Source organism: Chelon labrosus (assembly GCF_963514085.1).
Source record: "Chelon labrosus genome assembly, chromosome: 15".
Lineage (NCBI taxonomy): Eukaryota > Metazoa > Chordata > Actinopteri > Mugiliformes > Mugilidae > Chelon > Chelon labrosus.
In genome coordinates this window covers 20666807-20683335 of record NC_140348.1, presented here as the reverse complement: position 1 = coordinate 20683335, position 16529 = coordinate 20666807, and the positions used below count along the sequence as shown (strand labels likewise).

The window sequence follows — 16529 nt, the reverse complement described above, 5'->3', positions numbered from 1 at the left end:
CAGATGGTCATGAATATGGAAAGAGAGTGTGTTGCACCTCCGGATAAAGCCAGCTCTCACGTCTGAGGATATTTTAAGAGGATGTTTTACATTTGCTAAAAAGTTTTCTAGGAAAACCACAAGACACCAGTAACAAAACCAACCGTCTCACGTGGGTCTGGACATGTGCTGTTAATCCAAATCTGAGATCCATTGAATCTGCTAACGTATGAATCCTAAACACACAAGAGACATGAAACACAACGATAAATAAAAGAAACAACGGCAGATGTGGGATTCTTCTTAAAGTTAAAAATAGCTGTTTTAAGTCTAACAAGAGCAAGTACAGGCGAGTAGTCTTCTTTGTCTAATGCATGGCTCGTTTTCATGTCACTGTCAAAGACGCTGCTTTCATCTTGCACATTATTTGGATGCAGTCATTCGTAGCATTCTCACTAAGCTGAAACAATCACAAACAAGGTAGTGTCACGTTTAAAAGAACCGAATTTTGTTGTGAATATATATCAAAGTTGTTGCTGCTTTTCAAAAAATAAATAAGAGTATTCACTGTAATGAGTATTTTATCAAATTTTCACAGGTCAGTTCACCCAGTTTCCCACACACTTCACAGTCACTTTATTTCTTATGCTTGGAGAAACATAAATCAGCGTAAGCCAGGGCGGCAGATATCTCAAAACAACTCCTGGATAGCACAGAGCGTCCGTGGGGAAAATGCTGCTTTGTGATTTGGATGCACGGACTGTTTAATGTGGTTTGTCAGTTGATATTTGACTAAATACAGAAAGAACAAAGTTCAGCAGGAATACTTGCACGATTGACTGGAACTGAGTCATCTTCTATTGTAGGTTAAAGGGGAACTAGCTTGAAAACAAGTAATATGCATCGGAGGTTGTTTAATCCTGTCTAAGCCAGCAGAATGGCAGGGCTGACCATTCATGAATCACAGTTTAAAAGAAATCATCCTATTAGATTCTTTCTATGCATCTAACCCAGCTGTGTTGGTAGCAGCTGTTCTCATGTTTTTCATCTTTTGTTAATGCTTGCTTATGCTTATATTATGATTTTCTCTATTTTTGTTTCTCATTCATTTGTGTTTCATTATGCTTTTTATTCTTTTGCTGTTTGATCAGTGGCTCACACCACTCTGGCAGCCCGTTGGCCCGTGGTGCCCGATACTGTATGTCCGCTGACTCCTCCAAGGTGTTCACCATCCCCCAGGCGAGCAGCTCAAGCCCAGGGCCAGAGCTGGGACCCGAGCCCGGGCCCAGCTCGGAGGCCTGTGGACAGACACGTACACAGTCCGATTGCAAACTCCCAGTGGGCATGAAGACGGCTGATGATGATGGTGAAGGTGATGATGATGATGCCCACAGCACTGAGGGACCTCCCAACATTTCAGAGTGTGGGTGAGTGTGTGTGAGAGAGGAAGTAAAACAGAGACGGCATGAGAACATCAAAAACAAAAACAAGTTAGTGCAGTTTGGTTCCAGTTCACATGGTTCACATCAAGTTCCTTGCTAGCTATCATGCAAAGGATGACACACTTTTTAATTATGCTCTTGTCAGCACTGTTTCTGTCCCTGTAGAGCTGTTTCCTCTCAGACTTATTGTTACCCCCCTCCATCAGCCCACCCAGAGTGCGTAAACTGGCCTTGATTGAAGCCGACAGCCACAAAATAAATAAGCTCAATGAAGCCGCGGACATAATACACTTGGCACATGTCACTTGCGGTTATTGATCGCTCCTGTGAAGCCGGGTCCCCGTGGACTGCCAGGCTGAACCTCTACCAGATCAGCATCTCTGCTGGGAACCAAGCAATGATCCACACACAGCAAAACACTGCTGTCACACACGCAGCCCAAGGACACCATCCGCAGAACAGCCTCTAGAAATATCACACAGGAAGAGGAATGTATGTTCGGCCATGTTGGGAATGTCGACTCTCCTCAGACTTTATATGAGCACTGATGACTGGCTGTATCTGCCTGGCGATTAAATGGTTTTGCTGTAGAGAACCGAGAGCCACTGATGATGTGAGAGCAGATGTGTGTGTGTGTGTGTGCGCTCGCTTGAAGGTGATTGCGAGCGAGCTCTGGGCATGTTTTGGAGGACAGAATGTGAGATTTGCCCTGGAAGAAACCCCCTGCTCCGGCTCCAAAGTAATTCCATTTAGGCTGTGAAATTTGCTACTTACAGCTGTGTGATTGATCGCGTGCACTGAAGTCATCTTCTGCAGACTTATGAAAAAGCTCTGTAATTCAGTTACCCTCCCCATTGTTTGTTTATATATTCCTACCGTTTTATTTCATCTTACATAACGGTCCCTCATGATAAATGGGCTAATATTACTCCCAGATATTGTTCTAACATAATGAAGTTTCTCTTCCCCCTTTTCTAAAAAGTTTTCTCATTTGCTCTAACACTGTATGTAATGCAAGATGTGTAACAGTGCTTCTAACCTTGGGCTCTTTCTCTATTGCTTTTGCTTCTCGTTCCAGAGGAGCAGAGAGCTTGTTAGCCTTCCTTCTCAAAATGCTGTCTGAGCGTTCAAGGTATAAAAATTAAAGTCAACCCTGTGGCCCTGATCTGACCCAGCCTGCCTCCCCACACACCTCCTCACCCCTTTTGTCCCAGACTACCACCACCACCTCCCCAGTCCTCTCTCTCTCATGGTGTTGAATGTGGCACGTGCTGAAAGTGGAAGGGCAGCCAGCTGTGCGTCGGTAGCTGTGACATTTCTGCTGTATCTCCTACAGAAACCTACTGCTGTGACCCGAGCACACAACACCCTCTCTCAGTATCTCCAGCTAAATGTCTGTTAGAATTAAACACACACATTTATGCTCATAAAGTGAAGAGGATGAGGGAATGTCACATAGTTAAACGAGACATCAACAACATTTATTTCAGTTTCTCATTTGAAATCTCTTTCCACCCTAGCCTAGAAACATGTTATTAATTAACTGTTTGTCTTATTTCTAGCAAGCAGAATTGTATACAAGATGTAATAAATGTGTGAAAGCATAGCATCTTTTTTTTATCACTCATACGTGAGAAAACATGGATTGCACGTATTTAACAGAAGCCAGTTTTTGCTAAAAATATTGATCGATCGTCTAGGTACAAATTGTACAAGCACTAAATCAGGATGGAGTGAGAAAAGAAGAAATGTTCCCTACGCTTTTAGGATAAAGTTTTAGTTTGCAGAGCTCATATTTGTTTTTGCTGGATGCAACATTCAGAATAGAGGGACTGCTTTTGAGAGATCTCATGCCCCTGTCAGGCTGGTATCTTGCAATCAAACATTAAAACGTGCAATATCTATGTTTTTAGGGCTTGGCTGCCATGCCAAAAAGCTTAAAACAATGCAACTCTCAGCAATAGTGTATCCAGGTAACCATTACAGCCAGGCAGTCCCATCATCTAACCATCTAGTGAATCCCCTTGCGGCCATGTAACACCCTGCCAACAGCACTCAGCGTGTCATACTCTGGCTGCTCACTTAAAGCAGAGGTCTCACAGCCACACGACTTCACCAGCCAGGTCAGTCGCATCCTCTGTGCCCTATACCCTCCCCCATAAACACTCTACACCCTCAGAATCATTTAAATGTTCTCCGACAAAACCCTGCTGACAACCACCGACAACACAACATATCACCTCTTGTGGGTCCTTCTCCAATCCTGTCTAAGAGCTCTCTTGTCTTCCTCTGTTGTTGTGTGAACACTCCTTCAGAATCCGTCGTTTGCACTTGTCTCTGGATGCCCAAACACTTGTTTTTCTTTCGTTTCTATCTCTCGCAGTGCTTGGCTTTGCTCTGTACAGTGTCTTTAATTGTGGTTTTTGGCAAAGTGATGCGGGACAGGGTGGGATAAATAAGTTACCTCAGTAGCTCCTTTCTGTGTCCCCGTTTCCCCCACATTGATCTGACTAACATGGAGCAGAGAGGCACCTGATGTTGGCATGCTAACATGGATCCTCCACCTGAACCCTATGTGTGAAACAGTCAATATTCGCAAAGTAACTGGGGCTACCGCTGAATCCAAGCTCACCTCCCTCACAGGATGTGGTTCGTGTGACCCTTGTTGATGAGCTGTGCTCTTCTGTGCCCTCTGTTTTTGTCTACAGGCAGCTGTACGCACAAGAGGCTGCCTGCCGGCTCCAGGCCGTTGATCTGGATGGAAAATCACTGCAGAGACTTTCGAAAGAAGAATATCTTAAAATGATGCTGCCCGACAGCCCACCAGGAGAAGACAGAAATCGGAAGGTGAGGTCAATGTGATTGATTGACTGACTGATAAATTACACAAGACTTGTGATGGTCTGTGTGCAGAGAGAAATTAAACCTCTTGCAATGACTGACGCCAATATTACCTGACATTTTAAGCTTCTGCTTCAGAATTTAAGGCTTTTTTTGCTAATGCTGACTACCAGGAAAAGTGCATACAGGGACAGGACCAGAACAGATAACCCTCCGGCTGGGAAGCAAGTAAAAGCAGGACAAACATCTGCTGCCTATCAGCTGGCACTGCTGCTGCAGAGCACCACAGCTGATATGGCTCCTCTCTCCGGACACAAGAACCTTTCAGTCCCCATTGATTGGCACAGTGTTTGGTTAATTTAATTTATAATGTGGCCTGAGTTTGCTCAGTCGGGATGTCATGGATGAAAGGCAGGAAGTTGTACGGAGTGCATTGATGTTTGATGTTCCTGAGCACTGCAGACTCAATTAATTGCATCTCGAGTTCCCCTCACCATCCCCCGTCCATTATCTACCATGAAGGGACCCTGGAGACGTACAAATGGGTTATTTTTGGATGCTGTTCAATTCTAATACAAATGCACTTCACTTCCCTAGAGAAGACAGGCACATGTCCTCTGGCACAGACGGGCCTTGTCCCTCGCATGAAGCAGTTCGGTGCACTGATTAGTTTGTCTGTCGTTCACTGGGCTTCAAGCTGATACACCCTTATTTGATTGTGTTTTGTTTCCCACAGAGAAGGAGAGTGCAGTAACAAAAGCACAAAGGAAACTGTGCTAGTTTATGAAATTAGAGAGCTGTAAGACCTCTGCTTTAATAACACTCTCCTGTCTGATTCAGCATGATAATAAAGTGTGTGGACAAGCAATCTGGGATAGAGATTCATCAGGGAGGGCACCGTGCCAGACTCTCCATATATTCATATACACATATGATCCCATTGAACACATACTGTTCTTTTCTGGGAGCAGCTTTACCGGGGCTGCATGTTGTCAATCATCAGCTGGCACATAAAGGCATCAGTAATACCAATGTTGGAAATGTCATTGACTTATTTCTTATTCACATAATACGGTCTGATTTAATCTTCTAACTGATTAAATAGAGTATATAGTAAAGGTCAATGTGTGTGTCACTTCCGGTAGTCACCCGATGCCATTCTTTTGTGAGGGTGAGCAGGTGCAGAGAGATTTTCCTTGCCAGCCGCAGCGTCCGCTGGGACGCCCTTCTACAGACAGACAGACCATTGTGTAGCTGACGTAAAGGAAAGGCCGCTCACAGCTTTTTCGCCCACAACGTTCCTCGTTTCAACCTCCTGTGGGAAAGAAAAAGGCATCTGAATAGGTGGTTGTCCAACACATCCTCCCAAGTGGCACGTCAAAGGGTTCCAGTGCCGCTTGTTCTCTTTGTTCGCTGTGGGCAGCGAGGAAAGAAGTCAGGGAAATCAGGAAAAATCTAGGTGGATGTGTCACTGCTGCCTCCTCTGATAAGAGCGATTCTGATGTATAAAAGACTCCAAAGACCTTAGAGCTCGAATCAGGCTGAGACTCTTGCCTGCTGAGGTGGATTTTTGACACACTAGAATTGACAATAATCTTGCAGTTTTTATTAGTAACATTATTTTTCTTTGTAATGTGCACAGCAGGTTCAGTTAACCAGCACCAGAGTATATTCAAAAAGCCTGGTTTGCTGCTGTAGATGCAATAAATAGATGGCTTTCTAAAAAACCATTAAGCCCTTTTGGAAATGGTTTCATTTGCCGTGACTCCATTTATAGGCGCTCAAAATGGGTGCTATTTTTGCTTTATATAAGAGAGAAAGCAAATCCTGTTTTAAGTTGTTTTGATGAGCGAGAACCTTATGGGTTCTAATCTTGTAAAGCTGGGTGGGAAGACTCGCAATAAGAGACAACTTTGTTAGGTTAAAGCCTCTGAGATGTTCTTTAGAGGCAGTATGTATGCTGCTTTCAATTCCAGTACGTATCTCAGCTATAAAGACAGACTTGATGTTTGTTAAATTCTCACCGTGGGATTTGTGGGAGATCTGTCTTTGAAATGGAGATGGCTGGGTGTTGGCTTGCGGGGGATACCAGTCTAGTGTTGGTTACAGCTGGGAAGCCGAAGGCAGACATTTACCCATCTGGGCAGCTACCCCGCGTATCATTTGTGGCTACTTTTGATGTCACTCCTGCTGTATTTATGTTAGCTGAACGGGACAATGATGGATGGTATCGGTCTTTGTGGTCTTGTGTGTTTAAACAGGAGATCCTCTGTCAAAATTCTGACAGTGGTGAAACACTAGCAGAAACACTGCAGTGGTGTTCTGGGTAATTCTCCGTGTTCAGGGGACATCGCTTCGGGGCTGTGCTTCTTCTGCAGCCTTTGCAGCTTTTGTGTTTGTTCATCCTGACCTTGTGTTTCCCTTTGACCTCGGCATTACTTTGCTTTTAATGGTTATGTGAACTTACTGGTGGCCACCATCAAAATGCTGTGTTAACTCTTGCAGCAAAAAAGCAAAAGGCTGCAATGAGTTCTCAATGGAAGCTTCGGGCTGACACCTACTTGATGCTACGTGGCGCTATGTAACGGATGTAACACGTGGCTCAAGTTTGTTATGTAGCGAGTCCGGTCACATTTTTTCAATGCGTTTGTTTCATCAGCTGATGACGACATATGACAACGTCAGCAAGTGCTTGAGCAACACCTGAACAGCAACTTGGGTCAATTTGGATCAAGAAATGCAAAGTCTTATTGTTTGCAGATACATTTTCCTCCTTCCTTCATTCCTTCCACCTCTAATCTGACTAAAGACAGTTGGCCAGTAAAGTGAAAGCACCCACAATCATCCACATAACAGTCCACAAGACAATCAGCTAAGTACAAGTGGTTAGGTCAACCAGAGTGTTGAGCAGTGAAAGTAACCATAATGGCTATTCCAATGAAAGATGAACGTGCAGTTTGTTTCACACCAACGTTTTCCCTGATTTTCTGCAAAGCTAAAATCACAGAAATGTGGTATCCTTTGTACCTCCCTGAATATCGTACATCAAACATCTCATCTTGCTCATCTTTCGCCTCGTATTCTATCTTTATATCTAGTTTTGTGGGACCTACACTACGTCTCCTCTGCAGTTTCTCACACTAGGCTCAGTGTCTACTGGCTGCCACAGCACAGTGACCTCTGTCAACACCTCCGTCTGTCCCTTGTTTTTCCCACTCTGTCAGATGTCCTCCAGCTGTGTTCAATCCATCTGCATTTTCCAAAGAGCACAGACTGTAATTGATTCCTGACATCGCTCCCCGATGTTCCTTACTTACCCACCCAAGCGCCCGCTCATGTAAACCTGCTGTGCCGAGGAAAGACAAAGTGCTGGGAAGGGGCAGACTGGTGGGGCACTGGTGGAAATTTGGACCTCGGACATTTTCTTTTTATTGTTGTGTCTGTCTCTTGACAAAAGCTGTTCTCTTTCTCTCAGGTGTCAGCAATGGACAGTTTGTCTCCGAGGCGCTCCCTATACCGAACACTGTCGGACGAGAGCGTGTGCAGTAACCGTAAAGGCTCGTCGTATGCCAGCTCGCACAGCTCCATGCTGGACCAAGCCATGCCTAACGACATACTGTTCAGCACCACCCCACCTTACCACAGCACGTTGCCTCCTCGCATGATCCATAACCAGGGAGCATCCAACCTACGGAGTAAGTATAGACAACAAAACTGTCAAGATTGAGGAAAAAGAAACACCTATAATGTGTTGAATAGTTGACACAGCTGCGGTGAGACTGCTCTACTGAAAACAAACAGAGCTCCTAGAGACAGGAGGGCTAATATACACTTTCTCTGCATGTTGATCCTGGATTATCATTCCTCCTCGCTGGCACCAGATAAGAGCCAGGATATAGATACTTGTTTGAAGAGCCTCTTATGCTCTACCGATATCATTAGCACGACTGGTACACACTCTAGCAACACTCCTCAATATAGCCAACTAATTGGAAATGGGTGAGGCTGCGTGCTACTTGCAAGGAACCTGCCACTCCGTCTGCATTAAGCAGACACCTGTCACGGCTGGCTAGTATTCCCTTCTCTTCTGTTCTCTCCCTGCATCCACTGAATATGTATTAGTGATGAGAGGTGCGATGTGTCCTGCTTGCAGTGCTGCAGGTCTTCAAGATCTCTGACATGAACATGCCTATTTGTCCATCAGGAGTGTCACAATGTCTGTCATACATAATGTTTCATTCACTCATCAGTCCCTGCCTGCCTCCCCTCTCTGTCCCTCCTGTCTCATTTCCATACCGCGTCTCACCTGTCTCCTGCCGCCGTCGCCGGATAGAAAATGGCTTTTGGAAAAGATGTTTTTCTCTTTAGCCTCTTCTGGCTGTCAACCTGATGGATTCCTGATTGTTTTGAAGGGTAGTTGAGAACACAGGCTCTCTCTCTTTCCCTTACTGAAACAGCCCAATTTGGTAAACAGTGAATCACTCAAGCTCCAAGACGCTGGGTAAATTGAAAGGAGAGTGTCAGCGTCACCTCAAGCTCTCTCTGTCTCTTCTCTGCTTCTCCACTCATGCTTTCCTAAATGCCTCTCTGCAGAATGGGGGCTTGTTTATTGCATTCCCTGTCTTTCAGGGCTGAGCGGGGGGAAAAGTGGGAGGGACGGGGGGGGGAGGTAAAGGAGATATTGATTGAAACATGAAGACATTCACTTAGACAAGTCATTTATTGCCCCTCAGACTGTGCCTTGCTTGTGCTATGCAGAGAAGGTGCCATATGGTGCTTATCCTGCTGTCACGTACATACAAAACTTTTGTAAGTGTAATAGTTTGCAAGCAGCAGGAGGATTTGTTAGTTTGAGGCATCCAGATAAGTGTTTACTGAGCATAGACTAATAAAGCCTGGTGTTCTGACGTGTACGGCTGTAGTTAGGTTAGATAAATATTATTCTTTTTCAGCAGCAATGATTAGTTTAAATGAACTCCCTCCTTTTTCCCCTCTAAGCTCCTCCATTCCTCCACCAACCCCCCTCCCCTTGTCTGATACAAACTGATGGGTGACTCAAATCTTAGCCCTTAAACTCAGGCCAGGCCCAGACACTGATCGGAGTGCCTGCCTGTCTCTGCAGATGAGTTTTGGTTCTCAGACGGCTCCTTGGCGGACAGGTCCAAGTTCAGCGACCCAGGCCTCATGCCCCTCCCAGACACTGCCTCAGGCCTGGACTGGTCTCACCTGGTTGATGCAGCACGAGCCTTTGAAGGTAACCAGCATGGCTGAGGCTGCTGGCACCTCGTGTGACACCCCTTACTTTCCCTCCTGGCTTCTTAGCGCGCGCCCGCGTGTGTGTTTGTCTGTCTGCAGTCTGCAAGTGCTCGCTCGCTTGCATGTGTAGGTTTGCGTGAGCTGTGTGTTTGTGTTTCTTCTAGTGCCTTCTAAGTGCTGCAGGAGGTCGCTTCTGGGAATCGTTGTGCTTTTTGCACCTCTGCTCTGAGCCCCATTGTGATTCCCATCAAGCGCTGTTATCTGGAAAAAGATGAGCGATCATTTCTCGGCACAGACATGGGGCCAATTTTCACACCATAAAGCCCAGAGAGTCACCACCCAGGGAGGATTCTTATAGCGACGCCATTTATCATTAAGTTCTTGGGTTGTAACCCCGAGGTAATTTAGGCTCCTCTCTTGGACTTTTGTCTTGTCTCTGAGTGCGGGCCACTTGAAGGTACAGATTCTTTCTCTAGAGAGAATATTTGGGGGTTTTGGTGTTACCTAGTCCGTTCATATATTCATATATTATGCAGACTTCAGGCGTGTTGTATTCTAAAAAAATAAAAAACTCAGTCACAATGTGTTTTCAGTTACATTAATTCACATTTACACATCTCAGGCACTTCATGTTAGCATCATCATTTGTTTGTGTTTTTTTAATTACGATAATTTTTCATGCCAGCGTATTTCCCCGTCTGTCACAGAATCTCTTAACATGCCGTGAGGTGTTTTCCACTTGAACTCCATCCGACCCGGGACCAGTGAGCAGGCAACATAGCATGTGACCATTCATTTGTCACAATTAATGAGTTTTCTGTTTCCTCTTTGATACGTTTCCGGCTGTATAGCCCGCAGCCTATCATTGAGCAAGAGTGGAATCAGTGGAGATGATGCAGAGTCTGACTGGCAGCAGCAAGGCAGTCGTCACGGCAGCCCGGCTGGCCCACAAAAGCGCTGTGTGAACGGGATCCTTGTTGCCGAGCAGAAAGTGGCTCCAGGCTGCCATTGTGCCATGTATGTTTAACCAGCTCTGTTTAGAGCCAGGGGACAAAGAGGTTGGCTGCCGTGGAAAGCATTTATAGCATTCATAACCTTGGTCATGTGGATCCAGAGAGACTGCTCATTTTCATGATGTGAAAAGACAGTTTGGATTGGCTTGCAGCATCCACACAAAAAAAAAAAGCGCTGTGCTCTCTTGACTTTTGAAAACAGGGCTTTGGTAAATTGCAGCAACTAACGGCTTTTGGTGCAGTCATTGAGCGCTCCTTTCGTCCAACATCGCTTGTGTTTTAATATTCGCTCAGAGATAAACAGAATATGTTCACTTACACAGATTGTCCTGCTTCCGCTTCACTGTGATCTGCTCTTCTTTGATGTGTCCAGTAAATCTGGACACCAGGTCACGTAAAAAAAAAAATTACAAGCAGCTTTTCTGAGCCCATCTCTGCTTTGCTCGAAGTCTTTAATCTTTCTGATGCAGCCACCAAATATGAGGAGAAATATTCATTCATATGTAAATGAAGGCCTGGGCTCCCTTTCCTCCCTCGTCTGAACAACCAACTCCCGGCTCGATCAGCTTTTGTCTCGGAGTGGATTAGCTTTCATTTGGGGGGCTAAATTAATGGAAGGGTTTTCTTAATCTTTCCTATGAATATGCAGATCCTCCTATCTTTAGTCTCAGACCAAGGGCTTGAGAACGAGTGGTTTCTAAAGAAAAGAGCATTACGCCTTAAAACTGAGCAGTCCCCAAGCGTAACATGCCAAGTTTGGGTTTTCCACGGGGCTTTTGACAAAGCTTAAGGGCCTGATATGGAAAAACAAGCATGACTGGTGTCTTACAGCTCCCTGGGTTCCAGCCCATTATGAGCCAAACAGCTGTCAAAGGAAACCCAGTGGGGTGAGGGCACTGGAGCAACAACCAAGGGACTGACTTATCTGTGATGTTCTAGAAATGCCCTGTTTGCCACCTTGTTCCTTATTGTCTGGCTATAGACCTTTTAGTGTGGGAGGACTGCTTTACGTGGCTTAAGCCGGATCCGTCCATTCACACAAACCATGAATGAATCACCCCATCCTGTCAGGAATGCGTGCATGAGAGTGTGCTTTTTGTTCTGCTCTATTTTAGTGGCATGTTAAGAGAATGAAATGCACTGCTGAACACACTCCCTGTTCTGATGTCAAAGGCAGATTATGACCCGTTACGTCATCTGCTCTGTCTCCAGACCAGCGCGTGGCGTCTTTCTGCACCATGACGGACATGCAGCGGGCCGAGGCTCTGCAGATCTCCAGAGAGCTGACCAGACGGGTGGCGGAGGCGGAGGGAGCAGCACTGGATGCAGAGTAGGCAACAAACACAAACCACCAACACTCCAGTAGAAAATACTGACCCCAGAGCACATCATTGTCCAGTCACATCTTAGCTGATGTTACCGGGCGTGTCAAGTGTTGGTTTTCTCCACATGATAAAGAAATGTGCTTGAAACTTTAATAGGATCGATGCTCTGTGACTCCAGAGCTTGGGAGATGAGGAATTTCTCTTTTGTCACCTTTAACGAATGCAAAAATGCATGCAAGAGTGTAAGAAATAGCTTAAACTGTGTGTTTATCAGCTTTAAAGCAAGCTGCAGTTTAATTTCTTCGTCTTTTTTCTGACTGGATATGGAGTTGATGCTAAAGAAAGGCTAAACCTGTGCAGGACTGAAGCGTCTTCTGGATTAGAGGCCAACTACTGAGTATAGAACTGTATATAAAGATGCACCGGTTGCAGTTTAGAAGCTTGGCAACGCCCAGTCCCTACTTACTCTTGACTAATTCAGGTGTTTGAATGGGCAGACAGCTAGCAACCAGTGACTGCACAGGTCTGTCATTTTTTTTTTCTTTAACTATGCAAAACTTGAATAAGCCTGAATACAATTTAAATGACAACCATACAGTTGTCATGAACATGGAGCCGCAGATAAAAACATTTTAGTAGCAGGCTGTAAACATGTTTATTTCTGTAAAGTTGAGCATTTTAACACGGAGGTCTATGTGATTTCCACTCGCTCTTGAACCAAGCCTCAGGTGGCCCCATTTGAGGAACTGGCAGGTGGTGTTGGCTCAGCCTCAGAGGTGGCAGCTTGGTATAGGATAATACTGGAAGCTGTTGATGTGGTTTAGGAAAGTTGACATGATAGAAACTCCAGCCAAACCTTTGTTAGTGTCACGTTAAGAACGTTATTTCCCGTTTTTAAATTGCTTTTTGCATTAAAGCAGAAATGTAACAACGGTGTCACGTCTCCAGATATGTTTTAAAGAGTAAGCATCTAAAGCAGCAAGACGTATTGCGTGACTCAGCTAACTAGCTCAGTAGGAGACACTGAAATGTTAAGTGGTATTTTCACAGCTACTTAAAGTCTAAATCTGCCTCTGTTGTGTGTAACATTATAAAGACTAAAGCATCAGTATCTAAAGTGTGCAGGCCTGACCTCATTTAAACCTAAATTATCATTTAGTTCAATTCATGTGATAAACGAGTCCTTCTTGAGTCCTAACAACATCTTCTTTATTGTCACCCAACAGCAGCTCTCCCTCCACACTAACTGGCAAAGTCAACCAGCTGGAGGTGATCCTCAGGCAGCTGCAGCACGACCTCAGAAAGGTAAGTTCGCATCCATCCACCTGTATGTTTTCATTTTTCACATTAGCAAACGGTGCATGTCTGTGTCACGCAGTTGTGAAGAACAGACATTGAGTAATGGGTGCCCTAAGGTCTGTGTAATACAAACTCATCCACTTAATTCAATATCCTGCTTCCTTTCCTCATTGTGTCCCAGCCCAACGTTTCCTCACCTCCACTAATGTGCTTAAAATGGAGAGAGGAAATGCACTTTTATCGGAGCGGCAGAGGAAAGGCTGCTTTACCATGTTAATGCCTCCCATTTACACCGCGCTGACGAGTGACGGATGTTCTTGTAATAGCAGGGCTTTTATCAGCCTCTTTTGTATCCATTTATTTTTGCCCCGTGTCCCGTTTGTTGATTGTTTGTCTGTGTGTGTGTTCTTGTGTGTCCAGGAGAAAGAGGATAAGGCGATGTTACAGGAGGAGGTGCAGCACCTGAGACAGGACAACATGCGGCTGCAGGAGGAGAGCCAGACGGCAGCAGCTCAGCTCAGGAAGTTCACAGAGTGGTTCTTTCACACCATCGACAAGAAGCCCTGAGAAAGAGAGAGAGAAAGAGAGAGACCTGCAGAAACAGAGGGAGTGAGGGAAACCTAGATGGCCTTCACTCCTCCTGGGCACCCACTCAACTCCTACTTAAGACTCCCAAATGATCCACAGCCAAACAAAGTATAAAACAAACCATTACTGCCCCCAAGAGTAATCAAAGCCCCATGCTTAGGAGACCGTCGTGCAGCCTTGTGTGTGAGACCTGAAACCCCGATGTGGACGTTAGCTTTTGGATCCTCCTCAGTTTGAAGTGCAGGGCTGTTCCTGACATTAATGCTTTCTCCATCATGGCAAACGAGACTCTTGGGAAACCTCCTCATCTCCGGCGCTGGAGAGGAATTAAGAAAGGCAACCCCCGGGAGCCCCTCCCGAGTCCCTGGGATCTTCTTACAGTAGTGGAATGTAAAGCTCATTTACTGTAGTCAACATATAATCTACCTACCTATGTCGCGTCAGTCTACTGTACTGTATGCTCAGCTGTACTGTATCATACTGCACACACTGTCACAGCTGTTTCTGTGCCGGCCGTCACGGACACAGGAAAGTAGAGAGGGCGAGGCGAGAAGGAGGGAGGAGGAGGAGGAGGAATGTACTGGACAAAATGAAGTGGTACTTACTGTCAGCTTGCACCAAGAGGAATCCACATGTGGAAGTCTTGAAACGAATGGAGGGGGGGAGGATGAATGTAGCTCAACTGAGACCCTCTTCTTTTTTTTTTTTCGTTCCTCTGGATTTTCTGGTTCCCAAAGTCGCAAATGTTTTGAGGTTTGATGTTCGGAGCTTTTTCTTTGAATTAATTCCACCTTTTTTCTTTTCCTCCGTGTTGTAACGTAGGGTCACATGGCAGTAATTTTGATGTTTAAAGGTGCTTTTCCCTACACACGTTTGTCAGTAGTTTCCATTCACTGTCACAATGTCCTAGCAATAACAAAGTGGTAGTTACAAAACTGTGTTTAAAATAAAATCAAAAAAATAAAATAAACAAAAATCAAAAAAATAGACGTTAGCACAAAAAACGTGAAGAGTTCCTGTGGAGAAGCAGTTGTTATTTGACACGTATTTATAAAAACAGGAAGAGACTGTGCCTAAAACCCTTGGTTGTAAATGGATTGTTTCTCTTTGCTTTTAGGTCTCTTTTATAAACACATGCCTTGTCTGTGGCTCACTGATCTGATGAAATCATGTGTGTGAATGTGTGCGTGCGTGTAGTTTATCACATCGAAAATGTGTTCTTATGCAGTGGTTTCTAGAGCAGTAGAGCAAGCGCCAGTGAACCACACTTACAATGCCAAATGTGTTTATTTCTGTACATATCTGCCACAGAAGTGTCTTGTATTTAACACTATTATTTAAGCTTATTTAACCTAAAGTTGTTTATTTTATTAAGGGCATTTGTTTTTTTCTGCACTAAGGACAGATAAAGCTCTGTGTATGTTGTAAAGTGTGTAGCTTGCCAGGGCAAAAAAATAAAAAATAAAAAAACCTATATATTTAAATATATAAATGAGGATTTTGGAGATTCCAACATTTGGATGCTGCTAGATTAACATTTTGCTGGTTTGTATGCTTTTAAAAAATGTCTCTCTCCATAAACTTGTCTCATCCCTGGTGGGACATTGGTCGCTTTTTTTGTTTTGTTTGTTTTTTTAAATAAATGTAGTTGTAAAATTAAGTGCTCTTTGTCTTTTTTTACACACTTCTTCTCCCGGCGTTTAGCTTCACGTTTTTTCCTCAAAGGATTACTTTGACATTTTGAGAAGTATAAAATAATCACTTACTCACGGGGCCAGATGACACGATACATTTCCACTCTCACATCTGGTAAAGCCATAGCACAAGACCTGCATACAAATGAATGTCCGTTACGTTCAAGGCCTTAACAGATGAGTTTACACGATGCTGATTGCGTTAATCAGCACCAGGTTAATCTCTCTGTATTTGACAACATAGAATTTATATTTCGATGAGTTTTACATTAACCAGCAACAACAGGTTTCCCAGAGCTGAAGAGGGAAGCAGCCGTAGAGACCGAGTATGACTGAGGAGGAACAATGGTTACTAATGTAACCTGGGTTATATGAGTTCACTGTCACCGCTGTCAGGAGGAATGAAGGAGAACCAAGGAAATGAAAAGCTTTCAGAGGAAGGATTACACTATAACAAAAGCAATCGACCAACACGGTTTACGATTGGTTTGACTATTCCTCTTTGGACAGCCCTGAAGTAAGACCTTCTCTTTTTTTCCAGTGCTCTCCAAAGAGGAAAAGTGTCACCAATTGTAATCCATTTTTTATCTTTGCAGACTTGTAGACATAAATCATACACACATGTCAACAGGTTTTTACTCTCCCAACCAGAAGGATGAGACCAAATTTATGTACTGTAGCTTTAAATATGGAGATGTAGCCGAGACTGTTAGCTTAGCATAAACCATTTTACAAGGTCTACCATGTTAATCTGTGAAATTTAGAGGTGTTTGTAGGAGGACTTTACATTTGTGTAGATTTGAGCAAACTGTTTACTTTTCCAGTATTTATGCTAGGCTAAGCTAATCTATTGCTTTATGCTAGTTGTGAAAGCAGACATGCATCAGTCTTCTCTTCTAAATCTAAGTAAGAAGACAAATAAAGCATATTCCCAAAATGCTAAACTCTTTATTTATTACTGTATTCACCTGTAAAAGTTCTAATATCCCAGACTTACTGGCTATGAGAAGAGAGCTTCCATCCTCATCCTGTACAATCATGAACTTTATAAATTAGGCAGCCTACAGTAAGCAGAGACAGTATCGTCTACAG

The 16529-nt window shown here is 44.3% G+C and overlaps 1 protein-coding gene across 3 annotated transcripts in view; it reads left to right on the top strand.

The window, feature by feature from the left end:
* LOC311500482 (signal-induced proliferation-associated 1-like protein 2) overlaps nt 1-16050 on the top strand; it is an 81472-nt gene extending 65422 nt beyond the window's left edge. Inside the window, exons 15-22 of one of the 3 annotated variants that reach the window (XM_084561912.1) lie at nt 1131-1406; nt 2500-2553; nt 4130-4268; nt 7738-7957; nt 9385-9516; nt 11744-11861; nt 13083-13161; nt 13576-16050. In XM_084561912.1, coding sequence (XP_084418038.1) covers nt 1131-1406; nt 2500-2553; nt 4130-4268; nt 7738-7957; nt 9385-9516; nt 11744-11861; nt 13083-13161; nt 13576-13722 — 1165 coding nt within the window. In that variant the 3' untranslated portion in view covers nt 13723-16050. The remainder of the gene's footprint in view (nt 1-1130; nt 1407-2499; nt 2554-4129; nt 4269-7737; nt 7958-9384; nt 9517-11743; nt 11862-13082; nt 13162-13575) is intronic. The other 2 variants (XM_084561913.1, XM_084561914.1) reach the window with 2 other exon arrangements.
* The last annotated feature ends 479 nt before the right edge of the window (nt 16051-16529 follow it).